Raw genomic sequence first — 17,183 nt, forward strand, 5'->3', positions numbered from 1 at the left:
TACCACACACACACACACACACACACACACACACACACACACACACACACACATCCTGGTCAGCTTTTGCCTGGCTGTGTGACTTCTGATTTGTGACTCTGCTGTCCGTGTATGAAATGAGGAGGAGGAGGATGCGGTAGGAATCATTACTACTGGCAGTATTAGTAGGCATTGTGGTCAAGCAGAGTTCAACCTCACATCTCAAAGCTGCTCTTCAACAGTGAACCTGCTAGGCTTGATGTGTGACTGCCTGAATAGCCCTTTTTGGAACAGAGAGGCAAACTACTTTATCTTTCTATGGTTTTTCTACTCTTGTAACCTGAGCAATATCTGCCATAGGCTGCCAGATTTAACAAATAAAAAACATCAATTAGGCAGGCTTGGTGACACACCTATATTATAGTCACATTTATAATCCCAGTACTTGGGAGGCTGAAACAAGAGGATTGCAGGTTCAAGACTAGCCAGCCCTAGCAACTTAGTAAGACTCTAAATCTAGTGAGAGCCCATTTCAAAACAAAAATAAAAAATAAAAAGGGCTAGGAGTGTAGCTTGGAGGTAGAATGCCCTGGAGTTCAATTTCCACTACCAATAAATAAATAAAAAGTAAATAAATAAATTAAAAATTCAATTAAGTTGAATTTCAGGTAGATAGTGAACACTTTTTTAGTGTTAAGTTTGCCCCCATGTAATATTTGAGACATACTTATCCTAAGCCAACTATTCATTGTTAATTTTAGATTCAAATTTAAGTTGGTGTCCTGAATTTCATCTGGTAATACCTGGCCTAGGACTGCATTAAGAGGATGGGCCTGGCCCTTGGGAGCTGGAGGGCTATCATGTGATTCCATGATGTACACTTCATTCAGTCATATTTTGCAATTTTATTTTTGCAAGAACTTAAAAAAAAAACAAAGAACAAAACATGTGACCACTACAGCAAAAGATGTAACAGGAGCTGGCCTCATGTAAATATTATGTTAATTAAAACAGATGGTTCTGGAGCATAAACAAAATAACTGCAAGGGGCTGGTTTTTGTTCTGGCTGGGTTTCTTAATATAGTAACTCAGTTCCCATCCTGTTAGCACTCTTGCCTTATCAAACATTGAACTGGGGTATAAGGAAGTTTAAATTACCAGTGATTGGAGATTCATTTTCTAAACACTTGGAACAGATGGCTTATTGCCTGAAAAGCATGCCTCCCTTCAGGGAATGGAGTGTTGTTGAACTTGGTTATTTAGGAAAATGTGTCGCAGCTCATGTTTTTTTGTTGTTTTTTATTTATTCTTTTTTTTTTTTTTTTTAGTACTGGGATTGAACTGAAGGGCATTCTATGTACAAGCTAAACCTCCAGCCTTTTTTTTGGGGGGGGGTGTGGTTGAAACAGAGGACTCTTGCTAGGTTATTGAGTCTTGCTAAATTGTCAAGGCTGGTCTTGAACCTGCGATCCTTCTGTTTCAGCCTCCCAAGTACTGAGATTACAAGTGTGTGCCACTGCGCCCAGCATGCACCTCATATCTTGATGTCAGGGCTGCCACTCTGAAGAATGCTTCCCTTCCATTAAGTCGCCTTGTACACAAATATCTTATCTGTAAGACAGCTGCCTGCTTGCTTCCTATATCGCACTGAACTTTAAAAACCTGGTGACCAGCGTTAGAGGAAATTTCACTGTAGTTTTGATTTGCATTTTCTTATTTTTAAATTTTTTTTATTGGTGCACTGTAGTCATACATCTTAATGGAGTACAAGATGGCAGAGGCACACATGACCCATCACTCATTTTCTTGATGGCTAATGATTTTGACCATTTTTTCATCTATTTATTGCCATTTGTATTTCTTCTTTTGAGAAATGTCCATTCAGTTCAGTTTCCCATTTTTATTGGGTTCTATGTTTTATTAATGTTAAGCTTTGCTGGGCGTGGTGGCGCACGCTTGTAATCCCCGCGCTTGGGAGGCGGAGACAGGATGATTGTGCAGGTTTGAAGCCAGCTGTGCTGGCATAAAAGACCCTGTTTCCAAAAATAAAATAGGTCTTTGTCTTTTATTGACTTTTTAATTTAAAGACTGACAGCTATTTTGTAGAATGTTCTTCATATAGGTTTATCTGATGTTGCCTGACAACCCGTCAGGTTAGGCTACACGTTTTAGGCAGGGATACTCTCAAGAGATTAGAGATTTACCTCCTCCCGTGCTGTGTAAAGACAGTGGCCCAGGATTCTCTCTGAAACTTTTCTTCTACTGAATCTTAATTTGACAATGATACTTCACATCTCCCATCAAGAACCTCAATTTGAACTGAGTAGGCTGATTTGTATACAATTCTCAGAATCACAGTTTAAAATAAATATAGATAAAGGTGTCCATGTATTGGGGGGATTTCTTGGGATGAGATGAGCTACTTTAGCTTCTGCATGAATGGTTTAAGGAAAGTTAAGAGAAAGCAGGAACTGTTTCTTGTAAGCTGACAGTTTGGGAGAGTGAGTCCAAGATAATCACATAATCCATTTATAACCACCCAAGTTAACAAGCTCTCACCTTCTCCAAATAGGCCCCTTATTTACAAATAGTCTCTTGTGTGCAAAAGTGGGCTCTGATCCACGTGATGAGTCACATGGAATCTCCTGGCATTATTTTCCTACAACACTGCAAAGATCACATCACATCAGAAGCCCTCTTGGAAATGTAATGTATTATTAACTGCAAAACATGCACTATGAACATAATTTTTTCTCTTGCTCTGTAAACAAAAATAACTTGCAGCCCTGTGTTTTTTCCAGTGTGTTCCCAGGCTGCACCAGTTGAAAACCAGGCATCTGGCTTGAAGCAGCCAAGGTCAGGTTGGACACGGGTGGAGGAGGCTCCAGACTCACACCATGAGAGACATCCATAAATGAAATGACTTGCAGAACAGAATAACTAGGTTGTTCAAGAATTCAAAATCAAGTCATAAGGATGGCTTTCCAGGCCTCTTCAGTCCAACTCGGGCCTAAGCCCATCTTGGGTGCTCATCTTCCTCTCCCTCATGGCTAGAACTCGGCCTCACCTTGTTAGTACCCATCTCAAAGCAAAGACTGCACTCCCTCCTAAAATGCTGGCCAGAGGCAGCCTAGCCAGGACATCACAGAATTCATCTCAAAATAATGGAAGATGGTTGTCCAGTGGAGGGAACTGTATTCTACTATAGGCTATCTCTATGCCCTCCAAATCCCACCTGCTGCCATAGCAATGAATTTCCTTCCTGGAAGGAAGGTCCAGGAGGTCCAGCCCAGGTCTAGGCTTCCATCTGTTTCCATCTGGCTGGGGAAACCTGCTGTATCTGGTCATGTGTTTAGATACATGTTGTCCATTTCCTGTTCCTGTAAGAAACACCTGAGACCAGGTCAGTTATTAAGAATAGAGGTTCATTTAGCTCACGGTTCAGGAGGCTGGGAAGTCCAAGAGCATGGAACGGGAGTCTGGTCAGCATCTGGTGAGGGCCTGCTTGCTCCATTAGAACATGACAAAGGACATCACATGGGGCACGAAGCCAGCTCACTTATAGCAAACCTGTTCCTGCATAACCTGTGAGCCCATTAATCCATTTGTGGGAGAGTGGTCCTCCCTCTCAAAGGCCTCTTTGAATACCATTAACATATGAATTTGGAGGTTAAAGTTCAGCATTTTAATTTAGAGACATATTCAAACCATAACACACAGCATTGCAGGGAACAGAGAATAGTAAACCCAGAATGATAGGAGAGCACCCCAAGTCAGGGGGCCGTCACGAAGATGAGGGAGGGGTTGAACACCTACGTAGGACCCCAGGAGTTAGGATCTGGGAGGTGATGCTTTCAATGGAAAGAGCTGCTAACGGTTTTCTGCTTTCCCAGTAACTTTCACATACGACCACCCTATTTGGTAAACTGAATCCAGCTGAGATAGAGTCCTCAAAAAGTGTAATAGATGTCATTAAAAATGTAGTAGGTTCCCTTCTCCTTCCCAAAATTAAAAGATAAAAAAGTTCCTTGGTGTGCTTCAAGAGAGAAGGGGGCACACAAGAGAACCTAATGGTCCCCACTTAAGCCTGAGATTCTATGAGAAGCTATATCAACTCAGTGAAATTTAGCCTGAACATTGAATTGCTCCTTAATATGCCTGCTTTGGAAATTTTTAAAAATATATTTTTCAGTTATGGACAAGGAGAAGCCCATTCCATTTTCCGTGTGTGTCTCTGGCATCCATGGGATTGACTGAAAGCCGCAGGAAATGGGAGAGACGTATAACAGAATTCCACTCCCAGGTGAAAATACTGAAAAGCTCAAACCCACTTCAGGACACTCTCCATAATGCAATTTCATTCCATTTTTAATATACTGTGAAGCAGAACTGTAAAGAAGCAAAAAGGGCGTGCAAAAAATTTCATCTCAAAGAAAAATATTTTTTAATAATTATTGTCAAAATAATTTTTTAGTTTTATTTAACAAGATGACTCTGAATGTACACATTCGGTTTATAAACACAGTGTAAAATATTTATTTCCATCTTCATTTTAGCCTCATAATAACTAAACAGATTTGGAAATTAATAATGAACTTGTTTTTCCCAAGAGCACGATCATGCCTTGGCTGGTGTGCTGTGTCCAAGGCACTAACGGGTTTCCCACATGCATGGAAGCCCATTAGGTGGGCACCAGCCTGTCAGTCTCCCCACTGCGATCAGGCCAGACACTCACCAGAATCAGTGATCTGTGAGATAGAAACATGCTCATCACAAAAGACAGTCCTTCCTTCAAGGAGTTAGTAACACATGAGCATGTGAAAAAAAGTACAGAAACATTTTTTGGCTGCTATTGTACAATGTTAGCTACTTTTCTTCCATTTAATGTGTGACATCAACTGTCCTTGTTTGGAGGCAAGAAAATGCACAGAGACCTGGAGTTTCCTTTATCACCATAGGTGAGCTTTACAGCACTGCAAAGGCCCAAGTACCAGTAGTGACTCTGATAAGTACATATAATTGTTAAATAGAATACCATCTCCCACATGTTGTGCATAAATAACAAACGACTTTGCCAAAACACTGTTGGGCTTTGTGGTCTATGGATGAATTCAGTAAGCAATAATATATACAGTTCTTTTATATGAATATATCTTCTACTCAAAGAATCTAAATTACAAAGAATACTAAAACATTTAGCAAAAGTCTCTTAAAGAAAGCTTTTTGTCATTACTTTGTCAGACCAAAAAGTATACACTGGAAAGACTTTGACACTTTTTAAGGCTAACTCTAAGAACTCACTAAATTTAACCAAAAAAAAATGTTTTTTGGTACTGGGTATTGAACCCAGGGGCATTCTACCCCTGAGCTACATTCCCAGCCCTTTTTCATGTTTTTATTTTGAAACAGGGTCTTGTTAGGTTGCTGAGAGTGCCACTAAGCTGCTGAGGCTGGCTTCAAATCTTTGATCCTCCTGTCTCAGCCTCCCAAGTACTGAGATTATAGATATGCACCACCACACCCAAGTAAGTTCATACTTTTGACATTTAGAAAGCTGGTCCATTTACAAACAGATTTGTCCAATCGGGTCTCTGACTTGATGTACCTGTGAAGGCAATGGGTACATCCAGACGGAGAGTATCTGCTTTGAGGAATCCAATTAAGTGCCACCTCTATTCACTGAGAGACAATCATATTCCCTCATGGCAAGACAATATTTGGCCTCTCGTGATAAAAATGACAATGTCAGCCTATGAAATGGCACGATGGTTTATTAGTTAGATATTTTCTGGAACATCTGCACTTCAGCTAAAACTGTAGTATTTACAAACCAGTAAGCCTATGAAGCAGCTCACAGCACGCCTACAAGACACACACATACAAAGTTATGGCAAGCTTATGGCAAGACTCCTTAACATAACAGGACATTTTGGTGCAAAAAGTAAGAGATGAAAATACAGGCCATATATTCTAAGTGGGCCATACTCTGGGAAGGGTATTATTTCAGATGCACAGAAGACTATTCTACCCAGGAGGGAATCACAAACATAAAAATAAAATATTTGGTATTCTACATTATATTACAAAAATAAATATATCAATCAATAAATAGTAGCAAGCCTAGAAACCTTTATATGACTATGGAGTTGTAGGCCGCCCAAGTGCCTCCCCTACAGTTTTCCTCAGGAGTCCTTTGGGCTTATCAACTTCAGTGCTGATAACTCTGCCATAAAAGAAAGAAAGAAAAGACTGGTGTGGGCCATAGCTGAAGAGCGATGACCAGAGAGACACGGAGAAGTTCTACTCTCCGGATGATCTCAGCATTCTATGGCTTTGCATCAATGCAGCGAGGTTAGAAGCGTTGCAGGTGGAGGGCAAGGAGAATGCCTCTACTTATGATTTTTGTCTCTTCACTTTTTGATAAGAAGAAAGCAAATAATTAGTATGCAACTGGTGACATTTGAATAACCAATATGTAATTTTCTGTACTCCCTTTCTACAAGAAAGGAATATCACAGAAATGCAGGCTTGTATCTAGACTGTGGTAAGTGGAGAAACATCTGAGATATGCAGCCTGATTGCACACAGCCGAGATGTTCACCTCTCTTTAGCAGCAGAGTGATTATAAGTGCTCAAGACAAGATCACCCTAGAAGCTTGGTGGCACTGCAGTAGGGCGTATGGGATGCAGGGCCAGCTCCTGGTTAGCCTTCTAGGATCAGCATGTGGATGTCAGTGGTATGCCAGGGCTGATGCACATAGCTCCTGAGAGATGACTGTGATGTTTTCAGAAAGTTTGCAAGCCAGTTCGTAGCTAGAAATAGGCCATGGTGGGAGCATTTATTTACACTTGTGAAATTATAAATCAGGACTTTTTCCCACCCAGGATTTCTGGTTGTAAAACATTGACCAGCACACTACTATTTTATACATTTAGACATAAAATAAATAAAATTTACCAGAAACTATCATGTGTAGCTGAGAGTTTACTCTATAGCGATTACAGTGCCCTTTAGAAAGGATGAGAAGTACCGTGGAGTATATGAGTGTACATGGTGTACCTTGGAGGATAAAGGACGTACCAACTTCCATTGAGGATGCCAAGTGTAGTGACCCAAAGCCAGCTGCCCACGAGTACACAAGCCTGTGCTCACAAACATCATGTCCTGTGAAGGCTGGCATGGAAATGACTGATTCCAAATTGCACGGCCCTCTTAAATCTTCACTGGATTCCCATGGATGGTCAAAATACTGCTCTTCCAGGGGCAACGGATTCCCTGGGATTTGCTTTTTGGGCACCAATGGATAAAAAACTATAGTTGAGGTCCCTTTTGGGAAAAAGATCTTCAAAGCAGATTTCCTTACATTTTCTAGAGCAATATAAACTAATGCCCTAAGAACTTTCTTAAATGGAAGCTAATAGTTGCCCGGGGTTAGTTTTTTTTTTTTTTTTTCTTAAGTGCAGGATCTCTAAAGGAAGTGTTTAATAGGGTGGGACTCATCTGTGTCGCCTGCCTGGAGATGCCAGCCTGGCTTGAGACTCATTCTTCTCTGGTTCCTCTTGCATAGAGCCCATGGCTCTGCATGGGGCACCCAGACTAGGACTGGAGCCAGAGCCTCGAGGGCCGCCAGACTACTAGATGCTGGGAAGATCTAGTTGCCTACAGAATCACTCCTGTCTGGAATACTTCCCAGCCCCTTGGTCTTGGTGAATTCCAAATGAGAGGCGGGTAGAAGGGTAAGAATGGGTTTTTACCATGCAGCACATCTGATTTAAAAATTCAAGCTTAGCTTCTGAGCCATTTGCTTGATCTAGTCATTAATTCATGTATTTAAATGTATTCATTTGGGTCTCTGGTTTTCTTTTTCTTTCTTTCTTTTTTCTTTCTTTCTTTTTTTTTTTTTTGGTGATACTGGGGTGCCTGGAAACTCTTCTATCTCCGGGTTACACTCCCAGACACCTATTTTTTTATGTTTTTATTTGGAAACAGGGTCTCTTAAGCCAGCAAGGCTGGCTTTGAACCTGCCCGATCCTCCTGTCTCTGCCTCCCAAGCATGGGGATTACAAGTGTGTGCCACCACGCCCGGCTGGTTTTCTTTTTTTATACTTAAATATTCTTCATGGAACCAAACATATGATAACGTATATTATTAAAATAAATTTAAACATCCTAGGGAAATCTAGAGATTTTATCATTAACTCTTTTCCACCTTGAGAGCAGATGTTTCTAGGTGTCCCCTCCCAGCCCGCCCCCAGGTAATGAAGGCCTGTGAGGACAGAGGACACAGGAAAATCTGGGAAGGATGTGAGGCGTGGGTGCAAAAAAGAAGAGAGAAGGAAGAAGATGGGGAAAAAAGTGAAATCAGAGCTGTAGAGGCAAGGGAGAAGGATTACAAAGTAAGAGCAGTAATGTTTGAAGAAGTTAGGATTCCAGCAAACAGTTCCCTTTGGATTCCCTCCCTTTGCTCTTTGATCATTTTATTTTGTCCAAAAGATTGGCTCCTCCAACGGGAACTGCTTTGGTTTTACGAATTCACCTAGGCTGGCATCTATACCCTTCCCCCTTTCTTCCATAAAGGCCAATGCCCATGGCCTTGCTTCCTATTGTTTGGGGTTCATCCTGAAGTCCCCTCTGTCTTCCTTATTTGAGCAGGCACTGCCTTCTAGAACATACTAACCTCTACAGGTTCATTCTTTACTGTTTTATACCTAGGAACACTGCCTCCTGAAGCCCTTTGTTTGTTTGTTTCTTTGTTTGTTTTAATCTAAGGTCCCCTCCCCTTAAGTATGAAGCTGTCCTTCACCAGGCCTGCTGCTCTGAGCCATGGCCCAAACTCAACTGACAAAAGACCCACGGACATTTCCAGAGTATTTTGGCAATAGAATGCTTCCGAGGACGGTCAAATTCCTGATGCAATTTGCTTGACATAAATGCTATTCAGAGAAGAGATGATGGATTACATGACCTTTAATGTATCCATATTTGAGCGATTCATGCATGTATATGAGTATCATCTTCCTCTAGAGAACCAAAATATCATAAATTCACATATGTACACATGTACATACACAAATATGTGCATTTTAACACTGAATTTTGTTTAGGAGGATCACTGTTTCCAAATTGGCATGGAGGATAAGTAGTGTGGCTTGCCATTTGCTGTTAAAAATGGCGTTGCCAGAAAATTGGAAGTCTGAAGAATAGATTGGAAGGGACTAGATTGTCTAGCAAAATATTCATTTCCTACAACAACCAACCTGCCTCTTTCCCTAAGGCAGCAAGCCTCTATTACCTGTACACCCTCATTAAATAGTCTTATTAAATAGAACACAAATATACACATTTACAGTTATTAAATTAAGCCACAGAACTCCTCTTCTATCTACAACCGCATTCAGAGACAGCCATGCCTTCATATTTAAACTTGTAGGTGACAACACCTTTGTCTAAATAGAGGATGGAGATAGGCTCTAGCTTGGTGGGCACACAGCAGGCTTTGGAAGCTTTCTGGGAATTCTTGAGGTGAACCAAGGCTTGGATAATGGCATGCTTTGTGGGTGTGAGATGCTCTGCCAGGGGGTAGTTACAGACGCCGCGGCATTCGTAAGCTTCGTATCCCGGGGGAGCGATGATCCAGGAGTCCCAGCCTATCTCCTTGAAGTCAATGTAGAGTGGGGTTCTCTTGCAGTAGTTTCCTTTGGCATTCCTTCTGATTCTGGCAGTGGAGTCATAGATAATATTCGACCTCATCTGCAGCAAAGCTTCTTCCCCAGGTCCATTGGAAAAACCATCCAAGCCCGCATTGTCCAGCTCCAAAAGTTGCTCGTGGGAAATCATTTCATTCAATTCCTCTTTCTGCTCCTTGTCACTACTCTGATCATCAGAAAACACAACAAGCAAAGGATCATGCTTATTCTGGGCACTGGTGTCTATTTCTAGTTGTCCCTTCCCGGCACCCTCCACTTGGTCCTGTCTGCTCTCAATGTGGACCTCCAGCTGGTGGGTGGATGAGCCTGACTTTTGCCAGCGCCTGATGGCATCTGTGACATCAAATGTCTCCCACTCACTGTTGGTGCCATAGATCTCCCCTGACACTAAGACCAGCGTGTTTCTTTCACTCTCGTTGTACCCTTCACCCTCCAGGACTTCAAAGATGGTAATCTTCCTGTCCACTCCATCATATATCATGCGATCTCTTTGTACCAGTGTGTACAGTCTGAGTTCCGCCATGATGACCTCTTCATGGTGAGGAATGGACACGTTGAAGAGGAGAGGGTATTTTCGGAGACCATTAAAACTGGCGGGTTGAGAAAACAGGTCTGAAAAAGAGATTTGCAGAAATCAGACTTGCCACGTATCTCATAGAAAAACCTATGCTTGTTTATATACTAAAAGGTCCTGACCATACAAGAAACGTAACACACAACTACACAAGGAATTAAGAAAAAGGAGATCAATGAATACAAACACAATGTTAGCCATTTATAACATAGAAAATATTAAAAGGTCAATGGGCAGAATGTTAAAACAAGTTAAGATTGCAGAACTAATGTGAAAAATGCTTGTCACATGGATGGAAAAAATCTCACTCAGCCTTCCTTGAGTAGCTTACCTGTCTTGGGTAGTTATAAAACCGGAAGAAACCTTGGAGGCTTTGCAAAAGAGCCCTCTATATTCCTACATAGTAAAGAGCCATCAAGTGGGATATGTAGCGGTTGTTCTTTTCTTGAAGTTTTTGTGTGTGTGTGGCTAAGGACTTCACCATTTTGCATATTTGTATTTAAATGGGTGGACATCCCCATATAGTTGGCCGGGCTCTGGTCTTTTCAAAAGAACTCCATTTAGATTGGGGGTTGATAATCTATGGCCCATGGGCCAAATTAGGCCTGCCACTTGGTTTTGAGAATAAAGTTTTATTGGAACACAGGCCCACCTGTTTACTTTTGCATTGTCTTGGCTACTTTTGCACTGAAATGGCAGGGATAGATGATCACAACAGAGAATATATGGCCTGCAAAGCTCAAAGTCTTTACTATCTCAGCCCTTTGCAGAGAAAGGTTGCTGACTCTGGCTCTAGACAACAAAGCCTAATTAGACCAATACAATAGCCATTTACCAAGTGGTCACAGCAGTTGATTTTGTGGTGTGTGGTTCTCTATGAATGAGAGAAGATGGGTCTTGTGGATAGATGGATCGCCTTAGTCTTACACCTTTAGCACCTAGCATGGAGTTTGGCACACAAACAAATCACTCAAGAACCTATATGAAACAACTTTATAAAGGTCCTTTAGTCATAGAGGCAAATCTCCAAATACTACCTGACTTTTCTTTTTGTGGTGTGTGTGTGTGTGTGTGGTGCTGGGGACTGAACCCAGAGGTATTCTACTTCTGAGCTATATGTAGCCCTATTTTATTTTTTATTTGGAAACACAGTCTCAATAAGTTGAACAAGTCTAAAGTTCTTGTATACTTGCTTCAGGTAATACATGCCTATAAGAAATCCCTGAGAATATTTGTCATCAAATTATTGAAGGACTCTATGACACCAAAGATACTATAGACCGGCAATTGAGGGTTCTCTATCATCTTAGACAACATTTCTCTAATTGTACATCTCATTATTTCAGAAGTATCCCTACTCTAAATTATATTCTTTTAATATTTTCTTTAACTTTATCTTATTTTTTATTTACTATCTTGTTTTTTGTTGTACTGGGGTATTCTATCTCTGATCTATGACCCCAGTCCTTTTTATTTATTTATTTTTTATTTGAAACATGGTCTCACTAAGCTGCTGAGGGTCTCACGAATCTGCTGAGGATGGCCTCAAACCTGTGTTCCTCCTATCTCAGCCTCTTATAGGCATGAGCCACTGAACTCAGCTGTACTTATTATCTCTTAAAAAAGCATAAAGGCAGCCGGGCGTGGTGGCGCACGCTTGTAATCCCCGCGCTTGGGAGGCAGAGACAGGAGGATCGCACAAGTTCGAAGCCAGCCTCGATGACTTAAGAGACCCTGTTTCCAAATAAAAATATAAAATAGATCTGGGAGTGTAGTCCGGAGGGAGAAGGGCTTCCAGGAACCCCAGTACCACCACCAAAAAAAAAAAAAGCATTAAGGCTTGTAGTTGGGGTGAAAACTATGTGGAGCTTTTAAAATCTATCTTAATAAAAATATGTAATTATTTTTTTCATATGCTTCACAACTTCCTCTAGATACACTAGCCAGCTTTTAACATCTTGACCCAGCCACAGTCCCATCCATCCTCTGCAGTACATGGAATATTACAATTGCTAAGTTAATATTTGTTAAACAATTTAATAATTTTAAAAATACTCCTATTTGAAGACCGATACCTTTACCACTTGCAAAAACCCATCCTTTTTTCCTGTATTTTGCACTCTTGAGTATGCCCTTTTGACCTTTTGATGAGCCCTTTAGCTTCACCAATACCTACCCATCTCTGGCCTCTCCCACTGAGGCCTTCCTTTCCTCAAGTGCTCCCTCCATCAAGAGTTGCTTGAGCACCTGCTTTCTGCATCTCTCTTTTGACTTTTTATTGACATCTCTGTATTTCTGTTGTTGTTTCAATGAGTGAATCTTTCCAGCTAGATAATGGATGTATTCACTATGTTGGTCTTTCTGATTATTTCAATGGCTGTCTACATATGCTAGAACCTGTCAAATTATACACTTTCATGCATGCAGATTTCTGTATGTCAGTTATACCTTAATAAAGTTGATTGAAATAAACTCACTGCCAAGTTGTTTGCATTTGCAAATGAAATGAGTAATAGAAAGAGGATTTACATTTGAGAGGACAAGAACTAATGTTCTTCACGAACTGCACACACCAGGTGCCTTGCAAATGTGGGCTTATGTGGTTCTGACAGTAACCCAATAATTTAGGTAGGGAGCCTCTATTCATTTTGCATCAAAAGAAATCAAAGCTTGATGCAGAAAACTGACTTGCCTAGATGACAGGGGAGGACACGGGGAGCTAAGAATGGAAGGCATGCTTTTCCCACTGTGAATGTGACATTTATCTTCCCCTCTTGAGTTGGGTGTGGAGGTGTTGGGTCTTTGTCTACTAAGGAGCTGAGCTGAACAGACCCAAAGGCTCAGAAGAGAAATATCAGCCACCAGTGAGCCACTAAAGGGATGCATGTCTCCAGTCTGTGTATGGCCCCACAACAGATTAGCAGAGGAACAGGGCTGGGTGTCAGCTCAGAGATACACTCCTGACCACACCTATCTCCAATAATAACAAGCTGGATTAACTCTGAATCCTGACCTGGATCTTCCACATCCTCCACCGCAGAGGCGAAAACAGAAAGCATCCCTGCTTTTCTACAGATTTCAGACAGTTTCTCACACATGGCGTGAGCTACGCTCTCAGGCTGGGTGCTGAAGAGGTTCCCACAGAAGGAGCTGTTGATTTTCTACTCCGACTCCACTTTAAAAGGAATCTATAATCTAAGCTTGCCTTTCCCATTAAAGAACAGTTACTAAGCAGACATTTGGGTGGTCAAAATTTTACGAACAAATAATATCTAAAGGCCTAAGGTAGTCCCACATTTACTCGGATGCAAGTAACTCATTAATAATCACTAAAGCTTGTTTAATACTTCATAATAAACGGAAATCCTTCCTCCCTCTTACGATTCACTCCATTGGGCTTCACAGTTTTAATTGCCTCCATTTTATAGATGAGGAAATTGAGCCTCCGATAACTTAAACTAGTTATGTACAGCTACCCACGTCAACCGGCTCTCAAAATTCCAAATCATGAGTTCTTTGACACTGCCTTTCACTTTTGAGAACATCTTGACATTAACAAAAACCTCTTTTAGCTGGGCGTGGTGGCGCACGCTTGTAATCCCTCCGCTTGGGAGACAGAGAAAGGAGGATCACGCAGGTCCGAAGCCAGCCGCGCGCGCTGGCTTAGGAGACCCTGTTTCCAAATAAAAAATGTAAAAATAGGTCTGGGAGTGTAGCCCGGAGGTAGAAGGGCTTCCAGGAACCCCAGTACCACCAAAAACAAAACAAAACAAAAAAACCCTCTTTTATACCTGCTTAAATTATTACTATAAAACCAGACTTTAAATATAGTAAATAATTAGTTTCTCTGGACTCACAGCCTCTATCATAGATAGCGAGTTTTCCTATTAGTCCTTTTTTTGTGTGTGTGCGGATCTAGGGATGGAACCCAGAGGTAGTCAACCTCTGAGCTACACCCTGAGCCCTACTTTTTTTTTTTTTTTTTTTTTGCGGGTCTGAGGATGGAACCCAGAGGAGTTTGACCTCCGAGCTACACCCTCTGCCCAATTTTTTATTCTTTATTTTGAAACCGGGTCTCACTGAGTTACAGAGGGCTTCACTAAGTAGCTAAGGCTGTCCGCGAACCGCAATCCTCTGGTCTCAGCCTCCCAAATGCTGGGATTACAAGCATGCGCCACCACGCCCGGCACTACTTTTTATTCTTTATTTTGAAACATGGTCTCACTAAGTTGCAGAAGGCCTCACTAAGTAGCTGAGGCTGTCTGTGAACCACAATCCTCCTGTCTCAGCCTTTCAAATGCTGAGATTACAAGCGTGCGCCACCATGCCCAGCCCTACTAGTACCTTATTAAAGAGTTAACTAGCTGGCTCATTAGACCTAATCACTGAGTGTGTGTGTGTGTGTGTGTGTGTGTGTGTGTGGTACTGGGATGGGGTTGGAACCCAGGGGCTTTGTACCTCTGCTCTATACCCTCAGTCCTATTTTGTAGTCTTTTTTTATATTTTGAAACAGTCTCACTGAGTTGTGAAGGGCTTGCTAAGTAGCTGAGGCTGTCTGAGAACCCCGGTCCTTGGCCTCTGCCTCCTGAATGCTGGGGTTACAAGTGTGCGCCACCACACCAGGCTCTAATCGCTGAATTTAATGATCTAGTATTGTAACACTTTCCCCAACAATAATTCAAAGCTTGTGCATTGCTTTTCATAAAGATAATTTTATAAAGAAATTACTTAATCAGAATCATTAATTGGGCCATGCACACTTCCTGAAGACTGCCCCCACAGATGTACGTGACACATCAAATACAGCAGGGCTCCAGCACGAATCTCCAAAATGAATTTCATCCAGTTTGAACATTTCTTAAATAAGGTCACAAAATAGAAACTTGCCCAAAGTTTGAATAAAACACAAATCACAACTTTCTGGCTTTTTATTGCTTTTACTGTGTTCATTCTAGTAGAAGCTGAAAAATTCTGTAATCAATTAAAAGCCAAAATGAAAACTGAGGCCTATCTAGAAAGCCACAAAGATAAAGCAGCAGACCAACATTTTTTTTTTATTATTTGGTGTCCAAATTAAAAAATTTAAAAGATCGCTTTCTGATATCTAATAGACATTTTGTGGCTTTATGATACAAAATGTGTTGAAGTATCTTTTTGGTTCTAAAATGATCAGTAAATGGCTCAGACCCAAGTGGGCATGGTTCTTGTGTATCTGCGAACACACCCTCAAGTGGATATAGTTGTCTTTATCCACATCTCCCCCGTGCACTCTGAATTTTCTTATTGTTTCACGAAAGCCAAGGTTCATCAGCGGGAATGCAGACTTACCTTCATTCTTGAAACTCCTGATGATGTTGGCGGAGGGCACGGAGGTCCGATCGGTGGCAAATTTGTTATAGAGTTCCAACATGTACTCGGGCGGGTCGACCTTGGCCGAATCCTGCACGGGGATGTCAGACAGGTTCAGTGTCTTGAGGAACTTGTCCTTCATGCTCTGCAGCAGCGTGTTAAAGTCGACACCATCTTGCTCAGAGAAGACATCATCGAAGAAAGGCATATCTTCTTCCAGAGGCGACCGCTCAAGACCCATGATGGGGCTGCCAGAAACAGAGCGAACCACCAGGCCACAGACAGCACACAGCCACAGGACCAGAGAACCCATGCCTCCGCTCAAGCTCCCAGGCCAACCCAGGAAGGTTTAGCTCTCCTGGGCTCTAAGTGGCAGTTTTATCTTGCGGAGCGTAAATGTCTCCTGTCACTGGAGACAAGTTTGGAAACTCTTCCTCTCTCCCCCTCCCCCTCCATTCTTCCTCTCCCCCCAAAAGTCAGGTTGCAGTAATTGGATAACAAAATCCCCTATAGGGGCCTAGCCTTTCTTATCTCCTTAGTGTAAACTCGTGCACCAGATTTTGTTTCTATCTTGCAATCCCTTTTCTTTTAATGAGCATTTTGTAAACATTTCCACATTCTGACACTGGTTGAGAGATAGAACAAATTTCTACTTGCAAAGGCCCTGCTACTCTTCCTTTCAATTCGCTTCCTTTTTGGCAGGAATGCCTAAATTCTGCTTTTATGACATATGGTTTCACACATGCATATAATAGGTGTTCAGATCAAAACAATACACATCAGTGGTGATACATATTATTTCAAGTGGTAGGGCTTATATCCTCAAACATTTCTTAAGACAGACAAAACAGCCAACATCTTCAAGTTAAGTAAATAGATCTAAATGAATTTATGTAAATTTTTGAGCACACATTTTTAGAAACAGGAAAGAATAAATTTCATTCAATAGACTTTTTTTTCGTACAGATTTGATCAGGATAAATGGCTTTTGAAAAATAGAGGAAGAGTTTAATTATAATGGCTACTAAAACTAATTAAATGCTTCCCACAAACAGGCATTGTGCTAAGTGTTTTACATTGTCATCTAATGTGTTGCCTATGATAACTCTATTATTATTCCTATCATAATAGGACCAGAGCATGAGTAATAATGTTGAAAGGCTGACCAAAGCCCAAACCAGCCCGGTATTGAGCAGGAACAGTCAGGGGACAGGTAGCAATTTGGAAATGGACCTTAGGTCTTTTACTTGTGCAATCAACTATTAATATGACCAAGACTCTAAATGTTAAGTTCTTCCCTAAGACTTAAGCCAAGCTGGTCATCAGAAAGCTCCAGCTAAAGCTTGACAAATCCCATTAGTAGGCTTGTGAAAAAATGCCTTAGTCCAGAAAAAAAAAATGGCAGAATTGATTGTGTGTCCAGTTTAGGAAAGAAAAATCAATGTATCATGCTTTTTACCCTAATTGGTGGCAGTAGTAGCCATAGCACGGTCAGGCTGACCCTGTGGACAACTCCAGGGGATGGATTTTCTGCTGGGACAGTGGTACTGGTATTTCTATGACTCCCTGTGCA

General features: G+C 41.4%; 1 protein-coding gene across 1 annotated transcript; it reads right to left on the bottom strand.

Annotated features, from left to right (window-relative positions):
• Positions 1-9,358: 9,358 nt before the first annotated feature.
• BMP10 (bone morphogenetic protein 10) lies at positions 9,359-15,923 on the bottom strand (the record flags this gene model as incomplete). Its single annotated transcript, XM_080711893.1, has 2 exons — positions 9,359-10,299; positions 15,590-15,923. The coding sequence occupies 2 exons, from the start codon at positions 15,921-15,923 to the stop codon at positions 9,359-9,361; spliced, it is 1,275 nt and encodes a 424-aa protein (XP_080568019.1).
• Between the last annotated feature and the right edge of the window lie 1,260 nt (positions 15,924-17,183).

Source organism: Muscardinus avellanarius (assembly GCF_963383645.1).
Source record: "Muscardinus avellanarius genome assembly, chromosome: 15".
NCBI lineage: Eukaryota > Metazoa > Chordata > Mammalia > Rodentia > Gliridae > Muscardinus > Muscardinus avellanarius.